This window comes from Rana temporaria, chromosome 8, assembly GCF_905171775.1.
Source record: "Rana temporaria chromosome 8, aRanTem1.1, whole genome shotgun sequence".
Taxonomy (NCBI): domain Eukaryota; kingdom Metazoa; phylum Chordata; class Amphibia; order Anura; family Ranidae; genus Rana; species Rana temporaria.
The window spans coordinates 91,010,862-91,023,763 of record NC_053496.1 but is presented as its reverse complement, the minus strand read 5'-3'; the positions used below and the strand labels follow the sequence as shown (position 1 = coordinate 91,023,763).

At 39.1% G+C, this 12,902-nt stretch overlaps 1 protein-coding gene across 4 annotated transcripts in view; it reads right to left on the bottom strand.

Annotated features, from left to right (window-relative positions):
- The window catches only part of PIK3AP1 (phosphoinositide-3-kinase adaptor protein 1), a 242,196-nt gene that overhangs the window by 37,595 nt on the left and 191,699 nt on the right, over nucleotides 1-12,902 (bottom strand). For all 4 annotated transcript variants that reach the window (XM_040362258.1, XM_040362256.1, XM_040362257.1 and 1 more), the window contains one exon: nucleotides 7,977-8,046. In XM_040362258.1, the coding sequence (XP_040218192.1) occupies nucleotides 7,977-8,046 (70 nt within the window). The remainder of the gene's footprint in view (nucleotides 1-7,976; nucleotides 8,047-12,902) is intronic.

Sequence of the window (12,902 nt, the reverse complement as noted above, 5' to 3'; positions counted from 1 at the left end):
GGAAACCAGTCCTTGGAAATTGCTAAAGTTCAAACTGCACATATATAAAACATGATGTTTCAGTTTAAAAATCCCAGCAGTGGCGTTAAGGATTTCAACACTTCCCATGTGGATGTGCAGACTGCAAAGCTGATAGTCCTCGCTGTTAATTTAGATCACTGTGTGGGCAGAAAAGTAAATGGATATGAGCCTTGATTCTTGAAAGCAGGGATCTTCCAGATAGTGTGTCAGAATGCCAAAAGTTCCATCTGCTTTAAGCTGATAGAAATACTGCCCGCATATGTAGCAAATTGGCCAATTTGGCTGCTAGTCAGGAAATAGACCCCAAGACGCCACTCACAGGGGCATATATATGCAAGATGTAAGAGTAAATCACAAAAACGCGCCAATCAATTATGTAACATCCACACGGGCCGAATATCGGTTGGTTTAACAGAAACAATCTGACATTCGGCCCATGTGTATGGCAGCCTGTCCTACAAAGGCAGGCCAAACGTCCGGCTTCTGTTGAAGGGGCATGACTGAAAAACATCTGCTGATCAGTGCTCTCAGCCAATAGCTGCAAGCGCTGACCAGTGTGTTGTGGCATGGGGGCATTCCCCCTGTCAGAACACAATAGCTCAGTGGGGAGATCACTGTACTAACACCGGATAGTTAGTACAGCGAGCTCCTCAGTTTTTTTTTTCGTTCAGCCCACTGGGTTGAATGAAAAAAAATAATAATAGTGTGTACCTATCTTTAATCACACACAGTTACTATACACACCACAAAAAAATATATTACAAAAATGAATAGTGCATGATGAAGTCCACATTAAAGTGCTCTATGCTGTGTACAAGCCAAGTACAAAAATAGTTCAATCTTTTTCTAAACAAAGTCTGTGAATTGCACAGAACACCTGTGAAATTTGTGCACTCTGGGTGCCCCAAGCTTCTACCCACACTTACCAGATTTAAATGACCCTTGCACTAACAAGTGAGTCACACCACGCTTAACAGATATCCTGGGAAAGGTAATCTTGCTGCCTAGCACATCTCTTCCTGATTCTCTGCCACAGAACCCAATTGCTCACATCATCCCAAAAATGTAGCAAACAGGGAAATTATGTCCCATGCATTTATTAACCACTTAAGCCCTGGACCATTTTGTTGCTAAATGCCCAGGCCAGGTTTTGCGATTCGGCACTGCGTCGCTTTAACAGACAATTGCGCGGTCGTGCGACATGGCTCCCAAACAAAATTGACGTCCTTTTTTCCCCACAAATAGAGCTTTCTTTTGGTGGTATTTGATCACCTCTGCGGTTTTTATTTTTTGCGCTATAAACAAAAATAGAGCGACAATTTTGAAAAAAATTCAATATTTTTTACTTTTTGCTATAATAAATATCACCCAAAAACATATATAAAAATATTTTTTTTCCTCAGTTTAGGCCGATACGTATTCTTCTACCTATTTTTGGTAAAAAAAAATCGCAATAATTGTTTATCGATTGGTTTGCGCAAAATTTATAGCGTTTACAAAATAGGGGATAGTTTTATTGCATTTTTATAAAAAAAATAATTTTCCTACTATTGGCGGCGATCAGCGATTTTTTTTGTGACTGCGACATTATGGCGGACACTTCGGACAATTTTGACACATTTTTGGGACCATTGTCATTTTCACAGCAAAAAATGCATTTAAATTGCATTGTTTATTGTGAAAATGACAGTTGCAGTTTGGGAGTTAACCACAGGGGGCGCTGTAGGAGTTAGGGTTCACCTAGTGTGTGTTTACAACTGTAGGGGGGTGTGGCTGTAGGACTGACATCATCGATTGAGTCTCCCTATAAAAGGGATCACTCGATCGATGCAGCCGCCACAGTGAAGCACGGGGAAGCCGTGTTTACATACGGCTCTCCCCGTTCTTCAGCTCCGGGGAGCGATTGCGAAGGGGGCGGCTATAAACTAATAGCCGCGCCGTCGTCCCGGATCGCTCCCCGAGGTAAGCCGTCTGCCGCACGCAGCGGAGGGGGTCCCGATCGGACCCCCGACCCACTAGAAGGCAGGGATGTATATATACGCCCATCTGCGTGTACGTGCCATTCTGTGGACGTAAATAGGCGTGCGGCGGGCATTAAGTGGTTAACAAGGACATCGTCAGGAGCCCAGGTAAATGTGGGTAAAAGCTGGGGCACCCAGTGAGTGCATGAATTTCACAGATGTGCAGTGCAATTCCCAAATTTTGTTTAGAAAAAGACTGCACTATTTTTAGTTTGGACTTGGCTTGTACACAGCACCGAGCACTTTGATGTGGACTGTATCATGCACTATTCATTTTTGTAATATATTTTTTCCTGTGTGTTTAGTAATGGTGTGTGCACAACTGATGGGTGCACTTTTGTGATTTACTCACACATTTTACATATATTTTCTCTGGCACGTAATGTTTTCTATGCAAATAACGGTGTCTGTAGATAAAAACAAAGAGCTAGATTCACCATTGCTTTACGTCGGCGTATCTATAGATACGCCGCGTAAGTTGAAAGATGCGCCGTCGTATCTATGCGTGCCATTCTGGGAGCTAGATACGCCTCAATTATAGCTTCCTCCGACCGACGTAAGTGTTAAGTGTTAGTACGCCGTCGTATCTAGGGTGAATATTTACGCTGGCCGCTAGGGGCGCTTCCGTAGATTTACGCATAGAATGTAAATGGCGATTCACGAACGTACTTGCGCCCTCTACGCCGTTTACATAAGGCTTACTTCCGGCGTAACGTTACCCCTGCTATATGAGGCGCAGGACGTCGGAACAGCCGTCAAAGTTTACGTAAGTGGTACGTGAATGGGGCTGTGCGTAGGTTACGTTCACGTCCAAAGCATTGAGCGGACGTTTCTTAGGGAGTACTTGCGACGTGATTCTGCTAATTTACATGGAGCACGCCCCTACCTGCCTATTTTGAATTAGGCGGGCTTACGCCGGCCTATTTACACTACGCCGACGCAACGTACGGCGCCAGATCTTTCTGAATACTGGTCTGGGCTCCCTATTTTACATTGGCGTAGCGCATATGAGATGCGCTACGCCGGCCAAAATATACGCCGAGCTACGTGAATCTAGCTCATACTGTGCAGCTCTGACCAAAGGTGAATAATGCCCTTGTTATAGGTGTAGGCCTTTTACTTATCTCATGAAGCCTGACTGGAATAATCCCAGGACATTGTTAGGAGGCTGCTAAGCGAGGTCTAGTCATTACAGCTCACCTCCACTATTACAGGAGTGAGCTCTCAAACGCTGAGCTCACAGCTACTGCATCAGGAGAGAAAAAGAGCATGTGAGGGGGCTTGAATTACAGAAAAAGCTCACTCCTGTGATGGTGGAGGTGAGCAGTAATAACTAGCTCCCATTGGCCAGCGGGGGAGCCAATCAGCGGGTCTGGCGGACTCGATGTCTGCTGGCCAACCGGCGATCGTTCCCCGCAGCGACAGAACGGGAAACTGCCTGTGTAAACAAGGCAGATCTCGTTCTGACAGGGGACATCACACAGATCCTGTCTTTCTGCTAAGCAGGAAGACGGATCAGTGTGTTTCCCCAGTCACACAGTCCCCCATAGACATGTGCATTTGTTTTGTCCGAATTTCAGTTATTTTCGCTATCGTTTTAACAAACGATAACGAAAGCGCAGAATTGGAAAACCGAAAGATCCGACATAAACAAATGCTTTATTTTCATTGCTACAACAGTTCGATATAGATAGGAGATTTGACATGAAGCTGACAATAACAATCTGTGTCTATCGAACCTATGCTCGAATGTAACCTTAACTCTATTAGTCCAATATTATTCTACATAGAGAGAAAAGATCGCTGCTGGAAGTGGGTGGGGGAAGTAAAATAAGAATGATGATGATGAATGTTATTGGCTGATTGTAACCAAAGAGGAGGAGCAGTAAAATATCTAGAACTAAGTACACACATACAGCCAACTTACTTTTACTTACGATTGCTACTCAACATGAACGACGAAGATTCGACAAAGCAGCGAAAAAAATACAAACGTCGAATCTGTCAAAAGTTCTAAGAAGATCCAAGTTCTAAGCAGCTAAACTGTACGACGCCGCAATCGTACATTTCCGGTCAAATGCTCGGTCCATAAGCTATAGAAAAATTCTAATGTTGGTTGACTAGTAATAATAATTAATAAAATAATTATTACTAGTCAATCATACAACATTAGAATTCTACTATAGCTAGCTTGTAGGCGGAACATTCGACGGGAAATGTACGATTGCGGTGTCGAACCGTTTAGCTGCTCCGTCAAATCTTCTTAGAACATTCGACATACACCATAAGCCTTCAATGACAGATTCTACCTTAATTAATTCAGATTTTCGGATGAATACAATTTTTAACGAAAAAATAAATAAATAAAAACTAATTTCGGGAGTAACTAAATAAATATATTTTTCGCACGAAAACGATATTCCGAAACAAATCTATCCCCTATTTTGTAGAAGCGCTAACTTTTGCGCAATCAATATACGCTTATAGGGATTTTTTTTACCAAAAATATGTTGCAGAATACATATCGGCCTAAAGTGATAAATACATTTTATTTTTTTAGATTTTTGTTTTTGGAAATGTTTTATAGCAGAGCGTAATTTTTTTTTTACCGTATTTATTTTCAACAGTGTCCCTCTTTTTTTGTTTACAGCGCAAAAAATACCACCAAAAGAAAGCTCTATTTTTGAGAAAATAAACATCAATTTTGTTTGGGTACAGCATTGCATTACTGTGCAGTTGTCAGTTGAAGCAACGCAGTGCCGTATCACAATAAATGGCCTGGTCAGGAAGTGGGTAAATCGTTCTGGGGCTGAAGTGGTTAATCTAGAACTAAAGGCAATTTGTTTTTCATTTTGAAAAGAGTAGGGAAGGATTATAAATCATGTCAGTTTTTTTGTCACCTGTGTACCATTGTAGAGAATTCCCTTCACTTTCTGTCCCATTGCTAAAACAGGAAGCAAGAGGAAATCCCTGCAAAGTGAGGGAATCCCTGGTTGTCACCAGGATCACTCATGTCCTCAATAGAAAATTTCCTAGCTATTCATACCTCCCAACTTTTTGAGATGGAAGCAACTATTAGCAAAAGTATGTAGGCATAGGGCACCCCCTGACATGCCCCCTTAAAAGGAGAATTATTTTAAAGTGGTAGTAAAGTCTTTACTACCACTTTTACCTACAGGTAAGCCTATAATAAGGCTTACCTGTAGGTATAAAGAATATCTCCTAAACCTGTACGGTTTAGGAGATATTCCCCTCGCAATGCGCCACTGATTGTAGCGGCGCATGCGCAGCGGGGATCCTCGGCTAATAGGCCGCCGGACCTTCCTGGAATGAAATCTCCCGCGCGCATGCGCGGGAGTGACGACATCGCCGCTCCAGCCGATCACAGCGCTGGAGTGGCGATACCCGGAAGACACGCCAAGGCAAGATGACATCTTGCTCGGCGTGGACCAGGTAAGTTCTCTACACCTTGTTTTAAGGTAAGTATTTCATAATGAGCTAGTATGCGGTGCATACTAGCTCATTATGGCTTTTGCCTTACAGGTGTAAAAAAAAAATTGCGGGTATACAACCGCTTTAATGATCAGTTAAGTGCTTTTTATTTACCACTACTATTCCTTTATATTGGCTTTTGACATTTACAAATGCAGCAATTTAGAAATTGGATGAAAGGTTTAGCACTGGGAAACACTTTTTTTGAAAGATAAATAGTGCGTTTTATATACATCTATATAGACATTGTTCCAAATCAGGGACAGTCCCTCGAAATCACGGACAATTGGGAGCTATGTCTATTCCTATCTCCCTAAAAAGGACACTAACAGCAAAAAAAAAAAAAAAAAAAACCTGACAGGTGTTCTAATCCCTCTCTGCCATATCCAAAACATAAGTTCTGCATTTAGTTATTGGAGGAGATTTACTAAAACTATTGCACTGAGAATCTGGCTACCATGCACAGCTACACCAATCAGCTTCTAACTTCAGCTTGTTCAATTAAGCTTTGACAATAAAACCTGGAAGCTGATGGGTTTCTTTGCAGAACTGCACCATATTTTGCAAGCTCCAGTTTTAGTAATTAAACCCCATTGTCTGAAAATAACTCTGCCCTATTCTCTTCAGAACAGTATTTCTTAACCAGGATGCTGCAAGCAGTTTGCCCTGGATCAGCATTAAGTTGCCGTGGTGCGGGTGGGCTTGCCACCAGCACCATAACAACCAATGACCCCTTGGGGCCAGGAAGCACAGTGTCATTTCTTGCTAGGGTTTTGGTTACTGGTTTGCCCATAACATGGCAAAACATGATCCATGGAAGTTGTTGTTTAGTCTAAAGAGGACTAATGCCGCGTCTGATAGACCGTTTTCATCAAACGAACCGATCGTGTGTGGGCCCCATCGTTTTTTTTCCCCATCGGTGAAAAAACTTACAACCTGTTTTAAAATTATCTGATGGTTAAAAAACCGATAGAAAAAAACGATCGTCTGTGGGGAAATCCATCGGTTAAAAATCAACGCATGCTCAGAATCAAGTTGAGGCATGCTCGGAAGCATAAGATGTATAATGCATCCACTTCAAGCACCAGCTAATCACAAAGAACACAATAACAATGAAACAAGGTTTACCAAACTCTCTGATGGCTATTTGCCCAGAGAAACCTAAAGATGAAGACATTCAGCCACTTTTTGTTCGATCAGCATTGTAGCCAGTTGTATTCTAACAACGGAGAAGTCCCCACTGTAAGAATATAACAGTGCAGTGGGGAGGATTCCCACATCCACCTTGATTGTGTGGACTGGGGCTTCTGTTCAGTTTTTTGTTTATGCCACTGGCGATTGAAAAGATTGAAAAAAATTATCAATGTATGTCCAGCTTAAGCCAGTGACTGTTTAGACTGGTTAAAGCAGGGTACTGTTTATGGGTTCCCTTCCAGAGCTAAGGCCTGCTTCTAGTATTTTCTTTGGTTTTAGATAGATTGTATAAGAGCAATCATTTTTGTCACATTTGTATTTGTCTGTGGCCCCACTGGAGAAATGTTACCTAATTTCCTGTCCCTGTGACACCAAAACTAAGAAAAAGGGAAACATTTATCAACAGGACAGGAAGACAATGCAAAGAAAAATCGTAAGAAGTTCTAAACCTTTGCCCACACCACTACAAATGTGTATATTTTCTGTGTCCTCATTGGACAGATTTGCCATCGATTGCCATTTTAACATAAATTAATGAGAAATGTCCCCAATAAGGGCACATACAGCAAGACTACTTAACAAAGGCTCTAACTCTTTCATGCTATATCCAAAACAAAATAAAATGTTTTTAGCCTGAGTTGGAGTTAAAAATAAAGAGAAGACAGAGTATATTGGCAGCCTGTAAAAAAATGATTAATTAGTAATTACTCAACTGAAGTAACATGTTTTATTAAAATATTTGCTTGCAGTTAAGTTTTAGAGTGAACTTTCATCTGTAAATATACAATTGAAAGTGTTCAACAATTGCAAAAAAATGTTAATACTGTCAGGAATCTACTGAGCTGATAACTGTTACAAGTTAGCATTGTTCTCAATAATTTTTGTGGACTACAGTTCACCTTCCCCTATGTTATGGTGATAAGGAAAAGAGGGGGGGGGGTTACTGTAGTCTTAACATACTTCCTATACTAGGATGGCAGGAAATGTGTTACTAACAGGATCACCATGTGAAAATAAAGGAAAGAAAGCTTGAAAATGAAACTCATACAGCCACCGCATCTAAGGACTGGTAAGCCGAAATATATTAGTTTTGTTTAGATTTAGATACACTTTAAAGTACAATACTGGAATCCCTGTATTATAAACAGAAAAGCAAAAAAAAAAAGATTTTATCTTTACTTAAGAAAAATGCCACACTGTTTTTAAAACAATATAGATCCCAAAAAAATAAATAAAAATAAAAGATACCTGAATTCTTTGTTTTTTTATTTTCATCCCGTCTCCTGTTAATACTATCTCGTAATCTTCGAAGGTTTTCCTAAAAGTAAAAACAATAAACAGTAATAGTTATATAGAGATGATTGAGCTTTTCAATCCTATGAGCAGAGATTTTTTTGAACCTACTTTAGACCTGCTCTGCTGTAAAGCTGGCCATACACTAGATTTTCAAAAAATATATGTAGAAATATTTATATGAACATTCGTATGAAAATTCTGTGTACATTCGATGACCTAACGGATGGCATTCCAATGTACTTCAATATGTTTGCATTTAACATTTGATTTTGGATTGAATATAATTTCACAAATGAAGATCACATACACTGTTTGGAATTCATTCAAGAAAAAACTTCTATCCTGCTCCTTTGAATTTTCTTGTCACTGTGGTTGAAAATGAACATCGATTTGACCCCATTAACAATTACAAAATCAAACGATGTTCCTAAAATTTTAATTCTACTGTATGGCCAGCTTAATATGCTAAGGAGAAGTAGCTGAACTATGCTCCTAATATCATTCATTCTTGACTGTAAAAGAGATGATCTAATAAACTGTCTTTTTTTCCAGACAAAGGGTTATTTTTTTCTGAAGCTAAATTGGGTTTTAGTTGCAAATGTTGCTTAGTGTCCTTTAAAGTGAGTTCTCGATACCAGGGTTGGCAGGAATCCCTTTATTGACAGAACTGTACTAAATAGAAAGTTCTAAAACCACATATTATTTGGTTTAGAGCAGAAATAGGAAGTTTAAGCCCTCAGACTCACACAAGCCTCATGCTATTGTTTTATTTAAACACAGGAGAAATATATGTGGGATTATGATTTGATCATTTGATCAATTGATCATCAATTTCTATTTCAATTAAAAGTACATACATTTAAATGCATTCATAGCATCTGATCTGCCCTTGGATGCAAAGATTTCTACTTTTTCTAAATGCATCTAAATATCTCAAATCATTGTTATCATATCCATGTGAATGAGGCCTAAGACAAGCAATACTATTGTCTGAACTATTGGGGTTAAAAGAATATATAGGCCTCTCTATCGTATATTTTTGATATGTATGCTATGAACAATACCAAAGCCATTTTGGCTTCCTTTTTTTAAAAAGAAGTTCACTGTTTCTAAAGAAGAGGTTTTTCTTTTTCACAAGGAGAGTGTGTAAATCTTGTCTGTATCATCTCCCCAGGTTATAATTCAAAGGTTTGAACACGTAGTAAAATAAACAAGATAAGGGAACCATGAGCTTACAGACCTAATTGGTATTTCCAGAATAAGTCACGAAACAAGGCTTTTTCACAAATGAAGCTATTGTATTATATATTTTAAATAATATTTTTTTTCTTTGATAATATGTTTATAATGTATCTGTTTTCATATTCAAAAACCCATTAATTCATATTTTATTATGATAAAAGTTGCAAACATGGTATTCTATTAGTGAGAATGTTCATGAATAACTGTTATGCTTATCGTTAGAAACATGACTTCAATTTCATGGCATTAACAAACAGCTAAATTATGTAGGGTAGACTTTCTCAATCCATATATTTCCAGGGGACGCCAGGATAGCTAGGGAAATTGACACACGATTGTGAACCATTTGACAATTAATGGTGTTTTACTAAGCCAGGGTCAGAAGGTCATGAAAATAACATTAGAAGTAATTTCTTATACAACACTGCCTCTAGAGGTTAAAAATAGTAAGAATTCAAAATGGCCACTAGACTTGGTTGTCATGGTAACATAAAACACACCGTCATATTACATCATCATTTAGATAGTGACACACACACACACACTTTTTGAGTGGGATAAAAGTAGCTACCCATAGCAGAATGGGAATTCTAAAAGCTCTAAATTCTGGAAAGCGAGGAGTCTTGTAAGACGAGGAGGAGGAGATAATGGAGAGATGTAGGAATGTTGAAAGAAGTCCCTTTGGGACTCACCTAACTTGGAGCTTCTCAAAATGACAGAATTCTTAAGTCCTGGTAAAGTATTAATTCTTTCACGGTTACCTTTTTTGGTAATTGAATTGTTTTTGCATATACATTACTAAAATCATTTAAATATATGGCAGAGCAAATTGGAGTTGTATTATTTTTAACTGCAGTATGAAATAATTATATTCCAAAATATTAAGAGACATACACCGCTTTGTCTGTCTTTAAAAAGCTAAAGCCAATGTCTGCACAATGGTTTTGTCATGATATGTGTTTAGAAATAGATTCATTCTAAATCTAAATAAATAAGTCTTGATCATTTTATCAAGCTGTGCACAATATAAAATTTTGTTTGTGCATTTTAGAGTGTAAGTAGAAGGTCTGTTTGTTTTGAGAAAGAATCATAGGGCCAGATTCACGTAGAATCGCGGCGGCGTAACGTATCCTAGATACGTTACACCGCCGCAATTTTTCATTGCAAGTGCCTGATTCACCAAGCACTTGCGATGAAAACCTACGCCGGCGGCCTCCGGCGCAAGTCGGGCCAATTCAAATGGGCGTGTGCCATTTAAATTAGGCGCGCTCCCACGCATGCTCCGTTTCCAAACTCCCGCCGTGCTTTGCGCGAAGTGACGTCATTTTTTTGAACGGCGACGCGCGTAGCGTAATTCCGTATTCCCGGACGGCTTACGCAAACGACGTTATTTTTTAAATTTCGACGCAGGAACGACGGCCATACTTTACATAGCAATACGATTGCTGTGTAAAGTTAAGGCACCAAAAAAAATGACTAACTTTGCGACGGGAAACTAGACTAGCGGCGACGTAGCGAACGCGAAAAACCGTTGGGGATCGCCGTAACTCCTAATTTGCATACCCGACGCTGGTTTACGACGCGAACTCCCCCCAGCGGCGGCCGCGGTATTGCATCTTAAGATCCGACAGTGTAAAACAATTACACCTGTCGGATCTTATGGCTATCTATGCGTAACTTATTCTATGAATCAGTCGCATAGATAGAAACAGAGATACGACGGCGTATCAGGAGATACGCCGTCGTATCTCATTTGTGAATCTGGCCCATAGTGCTTAAGAAAACACCAATTGTTTACACAAGTCTGTGAAGTCATGGAAAGATATTCACAAGTTAACAAGTCTAAAATGTACCCAGTTATTATTCAATAATTGAACTGTGGTATTTTGTTATACAAGCTTGCATAGAAATGTGAATATTATCTGTATCATCATTTATCTTTGATATATCCATTTATTTGTATTATCACGAAATATACCCAATATTAATTTGCACTGTATTTTTTGTTAATATATATTTTTAAGCATATCATTTGTGTCACTTGTCTTCGAAATAGCACGGATAAACAAATTTAAATTTCTTATTGGTATTTATGGAAAAGGGTAAATCTCCCAAAACCAAGATCTGCATCATTTTATAAATACAATACTGTTTTATTATTGTATTATAAACATTCTGACACTATATATTATTATACATCTAGAGGACATTGCTAAACACATATAAATGCATGTAATGAAATGGTATTAACTGCTTGCCGACCAGCCGCCGTCATTCTACGGCGGCAGGTCGGCTCTGCTGGGCGAGAGCCCGTAGCTATACGGCGGCTCTTTGAAAAGAAAGCTCTATTTGTGGGAAAAAAATGACGCCAATTTTGTTTGGGAGCCACGTCGCACGACCGCGCAATTGTCTGTTAAAGCGACGCAGTCCCGAATCGCAAAAAGGTCTCTGGTCTTTGGGCAGCAATATGGTCCGGGGGGTAAGTGGTTAAGCACACTGTACAGTCTATTTTTAAAAGATTTGTTGCACAATAATCAGAAATAATCATGAAAGCTGAATACAATTTCACTGAATGTTTTCTAATAGAATAATTCCTTCATCATCAGCTCCATCTAGTGGCCAAAATGTAGTATAGTTTTCTGAAGTACCTCAATAAGAAAATATACCACATGGTGTCCACTAGATGGAGCAGATGATACAGGAATGCAATTATTAGATTACATACAGTATAGTAACATTTTGTTCAGCTTGTACAATTGTTTTTTAATCTCTGTGTGCTTGGGTATTTAAAAAAAAAAAAGTTGCAGATTTGATATTCTGAATGCTTGTAAATGCATGAAAATTTAAACACAGAAGAAATTGATCTGCTTATACTTCCCCAGATCAATTTCTACTGCATTCAAATAAAACACATGCAGGGGTCTTGTTTGGATGAGGGCTAAGAATGAATCATTTGATGAATTATTTAATAAAACATAGGTAGAGGAAGGAATACTGGAAATTCACCCTAAACAGCTAATCAGTAATAGAGTTGGTGACACATATCCCTGTTAAATGGCTTTACGTTAGAACCTTACACATGAACACTAATCCTAAAATGTGCCACGTTAGGCTAAGTTCAGATAGCCGAATACAGCAGCCAGTTGATTCTTGTCAGCAGTTATAAATGCTACCTGCATACACTGTGTGCAAACAATGGCAGCTTTCAGCAACAGCTGTCAGATTTGTACTCTGTACAAATCTATGACTGGCGCCACTGCTGTTCACATGTAACCGATCATCTACGTAATTACATGGGTGCATCCTGGGTTGGCGTTTCTGCAGAGTTTTGTTGCACACAAGCATGCCACCCCTAATCAGTTAGTTTGTATGCTGGCATAGCACAGAGTGAAATTAAATGAATTTAAATTAATATATTACAGTGCTCGCAAAAGTGCAATGCTGTATCAAAAAATAATAAATAATAAAGTGAAAACAATTCATAAGTAAGTGAATATCCATATATTGGTGAATGGCACAGAGTGTTGCTGCATCCAGAGACAGTGTTTATCTGCTTCTGAATGCAGCAAACTATTGTAGCACTCTACAAGAATAGATGCTAGAGATAAAGGTAAATGTAGTCATGGCTCTCTGCAC